The sequence below is a fragment of the Crassostrea angulata genome, chromosome 1 (genome assembly GCF_025612915.1).
Source record: "Crassostrea angulata isolate pt1a10 chromosome 1, ASM2561291v2, whole genome shotgun sequence".
NCBI classification, from domain to species: domain Eukaryota; kingdom Metazoa; phylum Mollusca; class Bivalvia; order Ostreida; family Ostreidae; genus Magallana; species Magallana angulata.
The window spans coordinates 18,427,517-18,445,571 of NC_069111.1; the positions used below are offsets into that span (position 1 = coordinate 18,427,517).

At 34.3% G+C, this 18,055-nt stretch overlaps 1 protein-coding gene across 1 annotated transcript; it reads right to left on the minus strand.

Moving 5' to 3' along the window:
- Window positions 1–10: 10 nt before the first annotated feature.
- LOC128175445 (RNA-binding protein 33-like) lies at window positions 11–15,015 on the minus strand. Its single transcript, XM_052841074.1, has 18 exons — window positions 14,907–15,015; window positions 12,576–12,662; window positions 11,077–11,119; window positions 10,151–10,434; window positions 9,669–9,771; window positions 9,338–9,463; window positions 8,963–9,107; window positions 8,552–8,769; window positions 5,269–5,463; window positions 4,219–4,357; window positions 3,622–4,012; window positions 3,157–3,357; window positions 2,772–2,955; window positions 2,376–2,517; window positions 1,727–2,283; window positions 1,442–1,549; window positions 1,019–1,101; window positions 11–214 (listed from the first exon to the last, which is right to left on the minus strand). Exons 2-18 carry the CDS (start codon window positions 12,611–12,613, stop codon window positions 166–168), a joined length of 3,006 nt encoding a protein of 1,001 aa, XP_052697034.1. The 5' UTR covers window positions 12,614–12,662; window positions 14,907–15,015; the 3' UTR covers window positions 11–165.
- Window positions 15,016–18,055: the final 3,040 nt, after the last annotated feature.

Below are 18,055 nucleotides of genomic sequence, written 5' to 3' on the forward strand. Positions count from 1 at the left end.
AGTTTCTAGGACTTTGTCCTGACCTCTCTGTGCCCTCCAATCTAAAGCTGTCCCTGATGAGGAGTATGTCTGTCGGATTTCTAGTTATTGATTTTTTTTTTTTTGTTTCCTTCCCCCTCAAGTAATCCTCCTCTCCTTATGTCCAAACAGAATGTCCTCCTCTCCTCAATAGCGAACAAGAGAAACCAAAATTGTAGATAAATCTAAAAGGGACCTAAAGAAAGACACGAGAAAGAATACATACTTAAGAAAAGGCATTGCTAGGACTTCTAAAGAAGTAGTTTTCTATACTTGTTGCTTTGCCTTATTTGAATGCATTTGTAAGGTAACTTTACAGTGTATTTCAAGTGCGTATACGTACGTGATATTTTTCCCATTTATGCTATTAGTGTTGATAAAGTATTGATGTTAATGGATTTTTTAAACAGTTTACTCATTCTTTATAACTGTATGCATTTCATACAATTTCTGTGCATCATATTTTACAAGATTATCAGTTTACATTTCTTCCACGTCCATACACAATAGACCCCTTTATTGAAACTGTGGCACAGCTTTTTTGCAGGGCAAAATGACTTAGTTTGGTGAAAAATGACATAATACTGATTGTTTCATCTACGTCATTTAATTATATACAGTCAAACCTCGTTACCTCAAACCAGATGGGACTGGTTTAAAACTTCGAGATATCCAAGTATTCGAGATATCAAGGGTAAAATACTTCAAGTTTTATTGTTTGGGACTTAAAAATCATTCGACATATCCATTGTATTCAACATATCGGTGTTCGAGATACCGAAGTTCAACTGTATCTATCAACTAAAACTTCGATTTGCCCTCCAAGAGAGCAGTATCATAGTTATCATGCATGGGTCTAGATGCACATCTGTAAATCAGCACCCAGTTTTAGAAACTGTTAATTGATACATAAAATTAACTTATTGTTTAGAACATATCATCAACATTGCACTAAAAGGAAAAAGTACCTGTATAAAATTAAAGTCTAAAATTTACCTACCTGTTGTACTTTTCAGCAAACATAGCTGCATGCTTTCCATCCTTAAAGGTGATAACAGCATCTTTCTGTTTTCTCTCAATGGTCTATTTCCAAATATAAGAAAAAGAAACAGAATTTATCATCAACCCTGTCAGAGACTCAATAACCTTAGCTATGTCACATGTTTGTGAAAATAGCTTTTAAAACAATACCTTAAGTGAAATGATCAAGATCTGAGATAAATTTTTTTTTTCTTATACATCACTTTCCAATTTTTTTAAAAATGTTAATAATAATGCCCAACTTATTTTTTTTCAAATGGTCTATTCTAAAGAAGGATTATTTGGGGGACTGAAGCTGTTTGTGTTTTAGGCAAAAAGAATTGGCACTTTGCAAAAAAATCATATTAACATTCCCTCTTAAGTTCCGTATTTGGAAACGTACCTCTACAGGACCAACTGAGGTACACAGATTCTTGATGACAAGGTCAGATGTTGACACAGAGAGATTCTTCACCATAACACTTTTAGTCTTGGAGGTAACAACAATTCTCTGAAATCAGAGAACATTTAATATCATTAAAAAATTTTTTATATTACATGTATTCATATTGCAGCCTCTACAATCCAAATGTCCCCTTACATAAACCTGAGAGCCTATAATGCTAAAAAAGAGTAGTTTAAACTAAATTGTATGTTTATACAGCTAAAGCCTGCACTGAACACTTACTCTGCCAGTTGGTTGCTGGGTGACAACATTCCTTCCACCCCCATCTTCACTGTCCTCACTATCTGTCCCAATTCTTATCACCGACCTGTTACTGGTTTCCACACTTTTATTCGGTGAAATCACTGACCTATTCCCACTGACCGTCGTAACTGGGATACTCTTCTTCACAACCTGAACTCGGCCCTGATTTAATACGGAAGTCTTTGTGTTAGTCTCGGCTTCATCCTCTATTGGAACCAGTTTGATTTCTCTAGAGATGATTTCCCCTTGAGCGTTTTTCTTCACCGTTTCAATCCTCCTCATGAGCTTTTTATTGTTGGCTGTTGCTGGTTTAGCAGTCGCCTGATAGGCAGGCTTGTTAGCACCGATATTTGGGTTGACAACTTTTCTCTGTGGGCTCTGATTTGGGACTGAATGTATTGTTTGGATCTGATGACCCCCAGATGATGAAGGCTGACTAGTAGGGAAAGTCTTTTTCGGTGCCGCATTGACATTCACTGGTTTGTTTGGTTGTGCAATTCCAGCTGCTGGTTGCTCAATGTCTTCTAGTGTCTGGCCTGTGAAAAATAAACAACCGGTTTTTTTTAACTATTGTTAGTTAAAATGAAACTAATTTATCAATATGCTATCTGTCATCATTAGATTTTACCTTTCCCTGCAAGTCTCTGCGCAAGTTGCTCCCGCTTTTTCTGAGCCAATGCCTGTCTGTTGGCTTCCTTCCTCTGCCTAATCATCTCTCTCTGCTTTGCTTGCATAGCCAACTTCTCTTGTAGCTCCTTGTCTTCTGGGGACTAGATTAAATAGATAGACAGTTAGTAGTAAGTGGGTCCTGTCAAGTGTTCCAGAAATTCTTTCATTGAAATAAATGTAAAGATTTAACCATGATTCAGGCAAATTCAATGGCATACAAAAGTTAAAATACTTAAAAACTTTTTGGCAAGTGACTTATGAAAAATACAATTAGATAATAAGCATCATGCCCTTAGCCTCTCACTAAAATTGTTTACAAACATACTATTCACCTAAATTGAATTGTCTTTCTTACCAGGACTTCCACCTCCACTTTGCTTTGTTTGACTGGTGAGGAATCAGCACTGGGTGCCTCTGTTGAGGGCCTCTTTGGGGGCTTTGTAGGTCTAGAGGGTCCCACCTGGGGGGTCTGTCCAAACTTCTTAGCCCGTTCTCTCAGTTTCTTGGCATGTGCATGCAACACAGCATTTTGCTTCGGTCTGAATAGAGATAAAATGACCAACTTTATTTCAGTTTAAAACTAAAAAAAAAACCTTTCTCCTAAAGTAAAGGTACAGTTTCTTTTAGCCATTTTATGTATCTTAAATTACATGTACAAATTACTTCAGTATATTACTCACAAGATTATACAGTTGTTATTTAAAAGCATAATTGGAATTTCTTCATGTTTGCATGCTTACTTCATAACTGATTGTTGAGGCACAGCATTGTTATTTAAGTTATGGGGCATTCTCTCCCCTTGAGACTGAAACCTCTGTGGCCTTGGCTGATTCTGAAATCCTTGACCCATCTGCTGAAATCTTGGCTGCTGTTGTTGCTGCTGCTGCTGATTGAAATTCTGTCGCACATGAGACTCAGGGCCATGTCCAGGGGTAGGAAACCTAAAGCAAAACGAAGATATTGTACATGTACCTTTTAATTTCTAGGAAGGCATTTCCATTCTCCCACATGTACTCACTCATGTCTCATATACCAACATGATCAACACTCAAATAATAAGTATCATTTCCTTTAGTTTTGTATCTTCATTTTGATAAAAGTTTTCATTAAATTTCTAAGCATAAACAAATGATTTATAAAGAGATGTTCTACGTACAGAGATTACTGATTGCATTTATATATTTCACACATCTGTCCATTCCTACCTTTGCTGAGAGAACTGCTGACCATACTGAGGATGCTGAATCTGAGGTCCATGATGAGGTGGGGGCCTATTCTGGGCGTGTTGAGGTCGAGGAGGCCCCATCTGACCATGATGCTGATGTTGAAGCTCTGGCCTCATCAGCGGGGGAGGATGCTGGGGAGGATGCTGTGGATGCTGCGGAAACTGATGCCCCTGGGGTAATAATGGCTGTGGAGGAGGGGGCCCATGAGGGGGAAACTGGTTCTGCTGTTGGAACTCCTGACCATGGAATGGGGGCCTACTGTGAGGAACATGAGTGGGTCTCATGAGCTGCTGCCCCTGGGGAGGGTAAGATGGAGGTCCCCTTGAATAGTCCGAATATGGAACACTATGTCTTGGTTGAGGTTGCTGAGCTGTAACAGTGAGTAAAGATATTCTACTTTGTCAAAAGTCTTAACTATAAACAACCCTTTTATTTAATGAGTATTCATACTTAAGGGTTTTTTTGTTGCAATTACTTTCAATATTGTTTTGCTGCTTCAAAAAACAAAGCATTCTAACATTGTTCAACTTTAATTCATATTACTTTTCTTTATTAAAAAAAATGACAACAACTTACGTGGAAACTGATGTTGAAGGTGTTGAGGGTGTTGTTGATGTTGTTGATGTTGAGGATGCTGTTGATGGTGGACTTGATGTGAGGGATTTGGTTTACTATACATGGGCTGTGGGTTAGCTTGGGAGGTCCAGGGAGCACTCTGAAACATTAATTTAAAAATATTGTAAAACTATCATATATTTTAAGATTTTGCCATACATTAAACAATAAATGAAAAGGAGCATATTTATTTTTTTTTTGGACATCATATCATAAGATCTAAGATGCTTAAACTGACCAATCTTAAAATCCTATGCATCAAAGCATTATAAAGATAACAAAATTCTAAAATGTCTTACAAAAAGTGAAAGAAGGTTACTGTGACCCTCTAAAAAAAATCTCCAAAACATGATGAAAGAATACTGTGAAATAAGGCCTAACAAAAAAAAAAGTTTGTTTCCGCTTTACTGCTGAAAAAAAGTAGGGTCAGTCGGTCGGAATTTTTTTTTATTTTTTCAAATATTTTTTTTCCCCTTTAATATTGCAGTATCCATACATGCCGGTTAGATACTGACACTGCTGAATGGTATAAAATGAGAAATACTTTTAATATCATTCCTGACTATTAAGCTGGTCTTAAGAAAACACAAAAATGATATTATATATCAGATACTTCCTCTGCCAACGATGAGAGCATTATTAAAATCTACAACACATGGAAACATACAGCCATTTTGAAACAAAACGTTTGAGTTACACTGATTTGAGAAGAGTAACTGCTTCAAGCGTTTTTGTGGCCAAAATTTTGAGTAATTTTTTTTCCAAATCAGATAAAACGAAAATAAACGATTTTCCATCAAAAATCCTTAAAAAAAAGTTTTGAGTCGGGGGGTAAAAGCTAGGGTCGGTCGGGAAAGCGGAAACAAACAATTTTTTTTCTTAGGCCTAAAGACTGTCAACTACACTGTATATTCATCATAATAGAGTAACAACAACATTCTTTACAACTGAACAAAAGTCAACTTAAAATAAATTCATATATTCATTCAAATTCAAGAAGAAAATGCTTACCTGTGGAGCAGAATGCATGACGGGGGCCGAGGGCTGTATATGAAGAAGGGAAGGCGGTCCCTGGGGTCTGAACAGCGGGGGTATGGCTGGGGTAGGCATGAGGCCGTCCCCTTGACGAGGTGGGAGCATGCCAGCTCGCCTGAAGTGGGGATTTATGTGGATCTTCTGAGGTTTAGATGCCGGCGGACCTGCACCCTAGAATACGAAATAATCTAATAAGAATTGTATTGCCTGACATAAACCTTTTCCTCCACACAGAGCCTCTCAGTTCATTAATTAAATTTCCATCAATTACACAATAAGAGTTCAGAAATTTCAAAACTGATAGATAAAAGGAATTCCTGGTATCGATTGTCTGCAGATAAATCTCTTTAATCCAACTGAATGCATAGAAATCAATATTTTGAGGCTGAATTCATCAATCAAGAACCTCCTTGGCACTTAGAACCCCAAATTAAAGAGCATGCACATTTGCTAACACAGTATAGAACATTCCAGTGCTTTCTACACTATTCTTCTAAAATTGATTTTTTTTATCAATTGTTCAATGAACTAGTGAAAATAAAATTTACCCATAACTATAGTATACAATTACCAAAACTTTTTTTGCTGTGTAATATCTTACTAGATCATTAATTGTTTCTTGATCTTGCTTGTAAAGTCAAATTCAATGAACATGTTTTTCACTAATCAAAGAGCAATAACTCTTAAATCCCAAATATTTAGGCCAAAAAAAATTAATCATTAGTTTTTGGGCCAAAATTTTGAAATATTGATGAGGCAGGCAGGTTTTTTTCTTTTTTTTTTAAAGGACAAAATTTACAGTGACGGTAACCATATTTTATGATTAATTCATCAAGCTGATACATTGGCAAAGTTTGAATATTTCTTTTAATTTAATTGTTCTTTTTAGTTTAAACTGTCTCTGTTTCCTTTTCAAAGGTTGAGTTTTTGCAGAGAACAAACATGACAAATGGTTTGTGCCCCTGTTTCAATTTGCAGCCCATCTTTCCCCTCCACAGTAATAACACAAGTCTGAACTGAAATAGGGGACTTCTTATGGCATTTCACTAGTTGAATTTGCCATACAAAAATTTATCAAATATTAAAAGCATTCTTATTAATCTTCATTCAATGCCTTGAGGACAGATATCAAGGAAAAGTAAATAAGTCATCAAAAAATTCTCAAACAATAGAATTGTCCTTTATTCCTGCTACTAGGCAATATCACAGAGGCTTCAATTTCTGAAGATAACAGAGAAATTTCAGTGGTAGTGTTAACAGGGACCAACATAGGGCAAATTTAGTTTAAGGAGACTTCACTTCTGAAATTTTCCCTCACAGAAAGATAGGGAGAAGTTTGAGAAATCAGATGAACTTCCATTCTTTGACAATGGCATAATGCTAATGATAATACATGTATACACAGATTCAACCTTAATTCAAATTGGATTAGAAGCAAGTCAATTAAATATAACAAGAGGCCAATTGGCCTTAACGGTCACCTGAGTAGCATATAACCCATACACAAACTTGTCATGGAGTCTCATATATGCATCTAATTAATTAGGTTTCATACTGGAGTAGAAAAATTATAAATTTGTAATGACGACCACATTTCAAAAAGAAATGTGAAACCTATAATTTTGGTAAAAAACTAAAAGATCTGGTCTACAAAATCATTAATTCAGTATTCCTTTCAGGTGTGTGGGAGTAAAGAAGATCATTTTTTTTAACGTTATATGCAATAATATCTATACATCCATTTTGGCCTTGCCCTAGAGTCAAAACCCATCCATGGGACATGAAATTAAAATTTCAGTACAGGACTTCCTGGTAAACATAATTATTAGTCAGTTTTTTTATACAGATGTGTGAGAATAGAGAAGAAGATTTTTAAACATTATATGCATTAACACTATATTGCTATATTGCCCCCCCCCCCCCCCCCCCCCAATGTCCTGAACCCCTGACCCAGGGGCCATGAATTTCACAATTTAGGTAATAGAGATTGTGGATATCATAACCATGTATTCAGTTTTTCCCACATGTGTGGGAGTAGAGAAGAAGATTTTTTAAGATTTAGAACAGTTTTACTATATGGCCATTTTGGCCCCACCCTAGAGCCTGAACATCCAACAAAGGGGTCATGAAATTCACAATTTTAGTAGAGGCCCTCATGGACATCATAACCATGTATTCAGTTTTTGCTCACATGTGTGGGAGTAGAGAAGAAAATTTTTTAAGATTTAAAACATTGTACAATATGGCCATATTGGCCCCACCCTAGAGCCTGAACACCTAACAAAAGGGTCATGAATTTCACAATTTAGGTAGAGTGCCTCGTGGATATCATAACCATGCATTTAGTTTTTAACAAATATAAATGATGGTAGAGAAGAAGATTTTCTAAGATTTAATACATTTTTACTATATGGCCATATTGGCCCCACCCTAGAGCCAGAACCCCTGACCCAGGGGCCATAAATTTCACAATTTTGGTAGAGGGCTTCATGGACATCATAACCATGCAACCAGTTTTTTCCTCACATGCGTGGGAGTAGAGAAGAAGATTTTTGAAAATTTGGCTTTTTTTGCATATTTGGCCCCGCCTGTGGCACCCCAGGGGTGGTAGAGCCATGAATTTCACAATTTACATTTTTCTTACCATAGAGATGCTTCACACCAAAAATGGTAATGATTGGCCTGGTAGTTTTCAAGAAGTTAAAAATGTAAAATTGTTAACGCACGACGACGGATGAAGACCAATTGCAATAGGTCACCTGAGTTACTCAGGGGACCTAAAAATAACTCCTAAAAAATTAAAATCTTATCCAATTTTTTTAATTTAATTTATTAGGTGAATTCATACATTTTGTAGATGAAATGTTTTGTAATTGTGTTGGCTAAATGACAAATAAAACCAGTCTGTGTGTTTCAGTGTATTTTGGAGGTATTAGTCCAACCCTTTGACCCAATTACAACCGTCATATAGTTGGATCTGTTTAATTTTAAAGATAACTGCAGACAAACGGTTTTATGATTATTTTAGCATTAACTTGGCAAAGTTATTAACTAATTACAAGTTATCAACTAATTATAATATCAGCACCTAAAGTTATAAACATCGGTTGTAATTTTCAATGTTAAATCATTAGCGGGCAGGCCCAAGAAACAAGGAATTAATTTTGATGCCCTAATGTTAATGTTAATCATTCTATCTACAATACCAGGTACTATAAGTTTGATTGCCTTTAATTCATATTGGATATATTAGACCAACCTGATGGTGACTTTGATTGACCTGGGCTTCATGTGAAAAGTGGTGATTCGTATTCCGATTGGCTGGTGGTCCTGACCTTTGACCTTGATTGAGACCCATTCTTTGTTGTCCTCGCATATTTGAGAAACTGCCCCTTCCTCTGCCCCGATATGACTTGTTTTTATTTGGACCATGATGTAAAAACTGCTCAATTTCTTTTTCCTGCTCCTCTGAAATTTCTGCAAAAAGAGAAACAATATTGGTATCATTCATTTAAAAACTTTTTTTTTTTTTCAAAACTGATTTTCATTTAATGTTGGATTTCTATACATGCTGTCCAAGTAAAACAATCTGTACAATAGACCGACAGTGTAAATTCATTACAATCTATGGTAGCCTTTGATTTTTTCCATTGATTTAGCACACACTGACCTAACGTGTCTGGGATGTCTGCAGCCTTATGAGTGGACAGCTTAATGCTCACTGGGCGCTCTGTCTTGAATCGCCTCCTCCTGCCATGCTCATTGTCGCTGTCATCACTTTCCTCGCTACTCTCCTGACCCTGGTCCACAGAAGCCTATACAAAAAATATAATTTAGTCCACTAATGTATACCATCCTCCAAAATGAAAACATTTTAGATAAAAATCCCATAACAAATATACAGCAGTGGCCATGTAAGAATCTCATCAAAGTATAGAATATAGCTTCATACATAAAGCTAGCTATGAAGGCTTGTAACCATGCAATTTCTACACATTCATACAAATACTGCAAAATGAAAGTTGTCAATTGGGCATTTTGTTACCTCCAGTGTGGAGATGTCTGATTGGTCCTCCTCCTCCATCTGTCTCTCTCTGACAGGTGCTTCCCTCGTCTGGGGTCTGGTTGTCACAGGCTGGGGCTTAATGAACTGGTCCTCAGGCTCTTCACCCTGTCAAACAAATCAGAATTAACAAAGTCTTTAATATTAAAATATTCAATTTTATTCAAATCAAAATATCATTATTACTTTGCAGCTTTGCAATCTCACATACTAACAGAGTAGAAATGCCTTTGAATGTTTCTTTTAAAATTATACTGACAAATGAGACAGTTGTTGTACATTTTTAAACATGTGATGAATATCTATATCATACCTGACTACTGTCCAGAATTATCTCCGAGACTCCCGATTCATCAAAGTCATAACTTTCCTCTGGATCCAATAACAGAAGTGGCTCAGGGTCCACATCATTGCTCCTAAACAGAACAACTCAACATGTGTACACAAATCCATAACACAAGAGAAATACAGTAAGTGAAAATTACTCTTAAATCATGCTTTATATGCCGCTAAAAAGGAAATCTCAATACAAAATGTATCTCTTCACTTATCAAATGACATATTAAAAAATTCACCCATGCTTCATTTTAATGACAGGTAAGAGCAAAAAGTATTGGTACTGTAACTGTGCTTTTGTTTAAAGCTTTATATACCCTTCCACTCAAAATTATTTTTTCAATGCTACAGTAGTTAAGCATGTCTTAAAACAACTTCCATATTTTAAATTTCAAAAGGACAATGAGGATGAGAATTATCTTACTGTAATAGCCTGTATCAACCTTAGCAGAAACTTACTCCTTTGAGACAATCTTTTTACTCTGCTTCCCTTTGGAACTGGGAGTGATTTGTCTGGTTTTAGAAGCATCTTCCCCTCCTTTCCTAGAGTTGTTGTTGTTGGAATTCCTGTTACCAGCAGAGTTTTTGCCCTTGCTGGGCCCAGTAATCAAGGCTTTGCTGTTTGTGGATTGGGGTGTGGCAGAGTTGGATTTTTTGTCTGACGAAAATGAAGACTGGGTAAATTCATCCTCATCATCTGATCCAAGCAATGCATCCTCATCTAGATCTTCATCATCATCAGCCTGTCATGACAAAAAAAACCCTCCTAACATTTTACCCCATTTTAAAATTTATTCTTGAACTTACTAATTATTTCAAATATTTATTAAGTTAAGTATGTTGCAAACTGTTCTTCACATGAGTTTTGGTTTGATTTTCTTGAATTAAAGAAATTTCTGTGTATATTATACATTCATAACTTCATATATAATAAGTATATTATACATGCAACAAAATTCAAATTTTAGAGAACTATTAGATTTGCCTTTTATTTTTTCTGGCAGATAATCTTTCATCATTGATTTGGTGGTATCATGCACACATGCAGCAAATTTACATTATTGTGATAAATCATCACAATAATCATGCTCAATTGAAAATTTGAATGGCATGTGTGATTTTGTTAATTGGTTGAATGGTACTGTAAATTCCTCATTAAACGCGAGGAATTAATATCCTCGTAAATTCGCGAAAAGCATCCTTTGCGGATTTTAAAATCTCGCCATTATTTTCAGAGAGTTAAAAACTATAAGAAATAAGAAGAAAAGTTCAACATTAGCGATTTTATATTCTCGCGATTAGATACAAACCAGTGGGATTGCAGAATTAGGTACTCGCGTACTGTAAGGAATTTACAGTATTAAATTGAATTCAATAATAAATACCTTGAATTTGGGATTAAAATTCAGGAGCTCCTCATCTTCATCACTGAAATGAAATAAACTTGAATGTACAGAATTTTGAAAATTCTCATGCTAACTTGTTTTGCAGAAAATGATCCATATTTTTTAACTTAAACACAAAAACTTTCAAGCACAACTTTTCTTTTTGCTTGAAATTAGGAGGTTGTAGAATCACAAGAGACATATAAATAACACAGATTGGCAACTTATTGAAATCTCGCGAAATCCCACTGTCCTTATTATAAAGAATTCCCAGTTTTAATCTGTATATTTTTCTAACTAATGAATATATCGAAATAAAAACAGCTAAATCCTATTACCAAAACATTCAAAATATTATACTTTCATGAGTTTATGTCTTATAAACACTATTGAAAGAGGGGTTTCTGGTGACAGTTGACTACCCATCGTCTGAGAATTCGCCAACGTTTTATAGCTGGCCTATATATTTTTTATATATATTAATCTTATTTTTCAGTTTATCGTTTCAAAAACTTCTAAATCCTATGCACATTTTTCATAAAAACAATATACTTTTGGTTTAAGGTATTCGATGTATAACGACCACATGTTGTACCTAATAAATGAATGGACCGATATTCTTAATCATTATATCATTTTGAAGATGTTATCAAATAAAATTACTCCACCAAAGGAATTTTCAAAATATTAATTATGGTCCAACTAATTACACCTTGAATTTTGCATTGTAGTCTATGGGTAACGTGTGTTTTGTTAAGATATTGTAAAAAGTAACATAAAATTGGTAAAACTCTCTTGGTTAATACATGTATTAACTTTCTCTTTATTAAAATATGAAATAAAATGAATCATTTACCGCAGATACTTTGGCGAAATTAAAATTTTCTTTTTTTCATCAAGGGGAGATAACTCATTAAAAAAGTTTAAGGTGCAAAATGACTGGCTTTTTATATGTTGTCAGTCATATGAATTTGATTCATTTTACTTTGATTGTTATCTAGCAATATATATTTAACTAGTTTAAAATTGTTCAAAATTGTTCAATACCCCTTCATTATACATTGAATACCTTAAGATCAATATATCAATTTACTGATATGTAGTTCTCAAAGTAAGGTTGATCCAGTAGCATTTTTCAACAAAACATGCTAATGGCAGAGTTGCCAACCTCTGTTATTTATGTCTCTAATCATGCACACATATCTAGAACAATATTTTACTTTGAGAGTATAACTAAGCAGTAGTCTTATTGGAAAATGATAGGTCTATGCTGTGTGTATATAAGTCAATGCAGCCACTTTCAAAAGTTTCAATAAAAAATTTGGAAAACAAGACTTGACAGGTCAAATTTTGAAAACAAATCAATTTCACTGTAATGTTTACTGCCAAATTGGATACATGAGTTCTTTAACAGTTCCTGGTGAAGATGATTACACACATTCTTAGCTATACATTTGACTTGCATCAACAACATGAGCATTGTAAACAAATTGACATACCTGTCCCACGACACCTCTGTTGGACGTTTAAAGGACATGGTGGTTATAGCTGCCTCATTTTTTTTTTATACCTCATCCAATAAAAATCTATAAAAGATTTTTAAATCAATAGTTCCATTTCAAACATGCAACATTACATATCAAATTCATCATCCTTCATGATTAAAACACTTTGAAATATTTTAGGCACCACAACCTGAAATTAACCGATTTGTTTAACACCCCACCCCCCAAAAATTCTCTGTTCCAAGTAATCCTAGATTCATATTTTGCTTATTTTCTCCAAATTACAATAAACTGTATATTTATTGCACACCAAAAATTGTGCCAGGTTTTAGACTTATCAAACTAATTTAAGAATATATTCTGTAAAAATTTTAATATAAAAAAACTCCCAAAACATTTTACTTTAGATGTCATTCCTTAATTTGCCTCTAAATATCTTTCAAAAACCCTCTCCAGCCCTGTAAAGTGAAACGGTGTCTTTTTTTTTTTAATAGGTAAAATAGTGACTCTTAATCCAAATGTGAATTTAACCATACTTTACTTTCCTAGGTCAATTAGAGTGTTTATAAAAAATGATTGAGGCAAGTAAAGTAGTAAACCAGTGGTTAAATATCTCATAATTTTTCAGTATTAATTTTTTTTGAAAAATATATAAACTACGTGCAACTGTTGCAGTTGGGCACAGGGGTTTGGGTAAAAAAAAAACTATCCTCAAAAAAGTGGGTACCTCTGAGGAAAAAAAAAATGAGGACGCCATCTTGGATACCACCTCACTTCATTACCTAATTATCAAACTAAACATATACCGGGTATGTGCTGATTTGTATTCCTTTATATAAATAAATATATCACCTTCGGCTTTGTTCTTTTTTAGACAACATAAACAAACTTGTTGATTTCTTGCATAACATTCAAAATTGACAACTGCTTGGCTTTTGCGGAAAGCGAAAGTACAGCACGCAAGATCTTTGTCATATTATTGGTTATGGGGAAAAGCCTAGGAGTTGTCAAATTTGGATGTTAAAACGAGAAAAATATTTTTTTAAAAATTGAAGTAGATGTAAACAGAATTAATCTAGAGATGAGATCTCAAAGAAGAATCATTTACATGTATAAAAGAATATGAATTGGCAGAAGTTTATACCGAGCGCAGCGAGAGGCGGGCGAAGCCCGCCTCGCGAAGCGAGGATTAATGGTAACACGTATATACAAGAAAATCAGTGAAAAATGAAAGTTGAATCAGGGGTACTAAGACCAAAAAAAATTTCTTCCAGCCCTGGGCGCCGCCATCTTGGCAGCCATTTTGTCTTTAAAAAGTTAGTTCGATCCTTGATTGATCAGTACTTATCGATGTTTGTTGCCCCTAAACTCGATTTAATAAGTTCCAGTGTTTCAATAGAAGGTAATTCGAATTAAAAGAAATTAAAATGGAAACCAGATAATTTTCAATAGTGCATCAATCAAGAAACACGACATGTTCTATGTATGTCTTATCAAACTATCAGATGGAAAATAAAAACATTAAGGTCAAGGAACTGATCTTTTAGATACCGAATAAAGTATTTAATTTTATTACAGCGGCATTCATATGAATTAAATTGATAAACAATAAAAGAAGAAATAAAAAATAGTTCGGAATAACGTTACTCTCTTCGGCTGTTTCCGAAGACAAAACTTGAACGTTTTACGTATGAAATATGACGTCACAATGTAGACTGAGCACGCGACGTTTAGTTAAACTTTGGCTAATGATTTGAGTAGGCAACCAGTCGGATCCTACTGTGTGCGTTTCAAATAAATTTTATTCTACAAAAATCAAACTGCACTGTGTTAAATCTGCGCTCGGTCCAACGGTCACACCGTTTACATATTAGTTTAGCGTTTTCAATGAGAAATTAGCTGATGAAGCATGGTGGTTTCACAGATGGCGTCCTTCCTTGTTATTTTTCCTCCGAGGTACCCACTTTTTAAACGATCGTTCTTTTTATTCTAACACAAGCCCTTGTGCTACGGGAGGCACTGTACATGTACATGTAGCTCACAGGCCCTCCACCCGATTTCTTTTAGACCGGAAGCTACAGACCAGCAGCTAAGATGGATGTACTCTACGTTTTTTTTTCTTTTCTGGTGTAAGATACCTTGTGTTTCATATTCATACTAATGGAAAAACTTCATTGCAACAACACGAGACTGTTGGGGAAGCACGTTGTAAGAAAAATGCCCTTATAAAGACTTTTCAATGAAAATATCTTGACAATTTATGTATTCATGCCTATGGCATTTGAAAGGCAATATGACAAAAAGTTAGCTGTGATTAATACCTACTTAATAACCTTGTTCAGTTGTTTTTCCAATATTTCATTATAAAAGATGGCGACGCACGTCTTGAAAAGTAATTAAGTCGTACGACAAACGTGTCTGCTTTGTCGACTGGGTTGGTAAGCATTGTAAGTATGGAACGCCAAATTCACAGAGCTAAACATAGTTTTACATTTGATAAATTAGGTTTATTGGCTGTTAACTATAGTTTACGAACCTCAAACTGTAGTTAACGATTCGTTAACTATATTTTTAATCTGTAAAACTTTATCTAACGGTTGTAAACTATAGTAAACGAATGAGAATCTAAGTTTATCTGTCTGCAAATAACGTTAACGATAGATTTTGCTGATAAATATAGATTCACACCTGTAAACTATAATTTACATTCGTTAACTATAGTTAAGAGTTGTTAATCATAGTTTCACACTCGTGAGACTATATTTATCAGATAAATTATGTTCAGTTGCAATCGCAAATGGTTGTTTTCAGTGTTAATTATAGTTTTACATTTCTGAAACGTATATGATCGCGTTAACTATGGTTTACAGATGTGAAATATAGATTAACGGCGTTAGATAAAGTTTCAGAGATGATAAACCAGGTTTATTGACTGTTAACTATAGTTTACGGACGCTAAACTATAGTTAACGATTCGTTAACTATAATTAACGATCCGTTTACTATAGTTTTCATCTGCAAAACCATATTTAACGGTTGTAAACTATAGTTTACGAATGATAATCTAAGTTTATCTATCTGCAAATAACGTTAACAATAGATTTTGCTGATAAATATAGATTCACATCTGTAAACTATAATTTACTTTGTTAACTATGGTTAAGAGTTGTTAATTATAATTATCAGATAAACTATGTTTTGCAATCGCAAATGGTTGTTTTCAGTGTTAATTATAGTTTTACACTTCTTAAACATAGATGATCGCGTTAACTATGGTTTACAGATGTAAAATATAGATTATTGTCGTTAACTAATAAACTATAGTTTTCTGTCCGTAAACTATAGTTTACAACTGTTAAACCTAGTTTATCGACTGTGAAACTATGATACGCCAAATTTTGTGAATTTGGCGTGCCATATGTAAGGGGGTACTGATCGATGCACGTGCATCCTATAACAGTGGGACAGTTCCACTGTAAAAGCAGAAATGTTATGTCCCTGGGTGTATATAAGGCTGAAAATTATCACACTTGCCGTATCCACTCTATTCTCAAAAAGTAACGTACGTTATGTGAATGATATGTCCAAGAATCTGTTCAGTATAAGCCTAAAACAGATTACACATTACAGACAGATTGGATTGAGCAAGTCTATGAATTGTATTTTGTTTGAAATTTTTTATAAACGTAGATATACAAGGAATATTTATTTTCTAAAAAAAAAAATCGCTGATGTTCATTCAAATGATGACCTGATACATGATATAGGACTTTTTAGGCCAGAATCTAGAAACTCTAATGATACGTAACTTTAGAACGAAAAATATTTTAAATCTTTACAGTGAAATATTTTGTATGATTGTGTTTCTTCAAAATTGTCATAGTGACTCCCATTATTCCTGTTAGGAATCGAGTTACGTGACTGGCCCGTGACTGGCCCAAAAACTGATTGTCTTATAAATTTATCCTAAGACTGAGGAACATTTTGTTTATTTCTCTTTTCGGCATAGTTCTTGCATGCTGGTTTTGAAAACAATGATATTATTCATTATTATGATTGTATAATTTCATTCTAAACAACATATCTTCAAAATTGTTCTAACGACTCCTATTAGACTAAGTTCGTTATGTGTCTGACCCCTTAAAACTGATTTTTTTTTTTTTATTTCAAAGCTGAAAACATTAAGCTGTTATAAACTGCAATTGACGTTTTACAACTGTTGAACCCTTTTCAAAGTCGATGTTTTAATGTATCAAAAGACCAGAATCCGGAAACTTTGATGTCACATGTACATTTAAACAATAAAAGGCTTTCTTTGGTGACTCATGCGGGGTATGAAGGTGGCGACACTGCAGGAAAAAATACATAAGCACCATTAGAAGTCTTTTCTATATTTGTACCATAGTTTAAGATTATTCGTTATGTCTTATTATTATATTTATCGGGAGTGCACTTGCCTCTAAACAATACGGTGCCAATGCGTTGGTCTTTATATATGCACAATGTACTCCGTGAATTTTAAGCTGTGTATCCCCGACAAACATTAATTATTCTTTATAACATTTTTTTTTACATTCCTAGCCATTAGGAATAAATCGACTGCCCATTGTCATATTTTTATTTCACATTTATTCATTTTCCGACTTCCAGTATCGATATTTGCTTCAAAGAATTAAACTTATTAACACAAGTTCATGTTTACGAACCCTAAGTTGTGCAATGCTTTTGTTCAAAAAATTGAATTTAGATTTAAATTGATTTAAAGATTTATTCGACGAACGTAGTTTGAGTCAGTCATCCATGATGAGTTTTGGCAATTTTCATATGGAGGAATTTTATATTGTGGAGTATTTATAATGGTCGTGTTAAAAACAACCTTGTTGGTATTGTTTTTACCTGAGATAGTGGGCGGGGTTAAAAAAGAAAGTGTGGGGTATGTACAAATAACACACACTTTTAATAGAAAACACGCCAAGCTATGATACAAGTTACTTACCCCATATAATATTGTTGATTATGTGCAGACACCCGATGGGTCATTATGACCACGCCCATCGGGTGTCTTGCTGCACATAATCAACAATATTATATGGGGTAAATACTACAAATATCTAAAAATATAAAAGTCGAGAATTTGTTATGCATTTTCGAAACAAAACTGTTCATATTTGATCACGCCCCTACCGAAATTATCATTTGATAATATTCAAAGAATGATTCCTTATTAGTATTCGAATATAAATAGGCAAACCCCGCTTAATTGTGCCCCTATTATACGTCTTTTGAATTTATTAGACTGTGTAATACAAAATCGTTAGGTAGTGTTATCACAGGCAAAGGCACTGAAATAAGTAAATATTAGAAAATAATATTCTAGAAATACTTGAATACCGTATACAGGGTTATTTTCGTTCCCTGCCTTTTTTTTAACCCTTCTACACTCGCGAACCGTTTCGCTTCATCTTCAATTCTTT

Coding starts and splice junctions, on each gene's coding strand:
- LOC128175445 (XM_052841074.1), bottom strand. CDS start 12,613: ATGTCCTTTAAACGTCCAACAGAGGTGTCGTGGGACAG. Junction 3,358..3,621: donor CAGCAGTTCTCTCAGCAAAG/GTAGGAATGGAC, acceptor GTTTTGCTTTAG/GTTTCCTACCCCTGGACATG. Junction 2,518..2,771: donor AAGTGGAGGTGGAAGTCCTG/GTAAGAAAGACA, acceptor TATTTAATCTAG/TCCCCAGAAGACAAGGAGCT.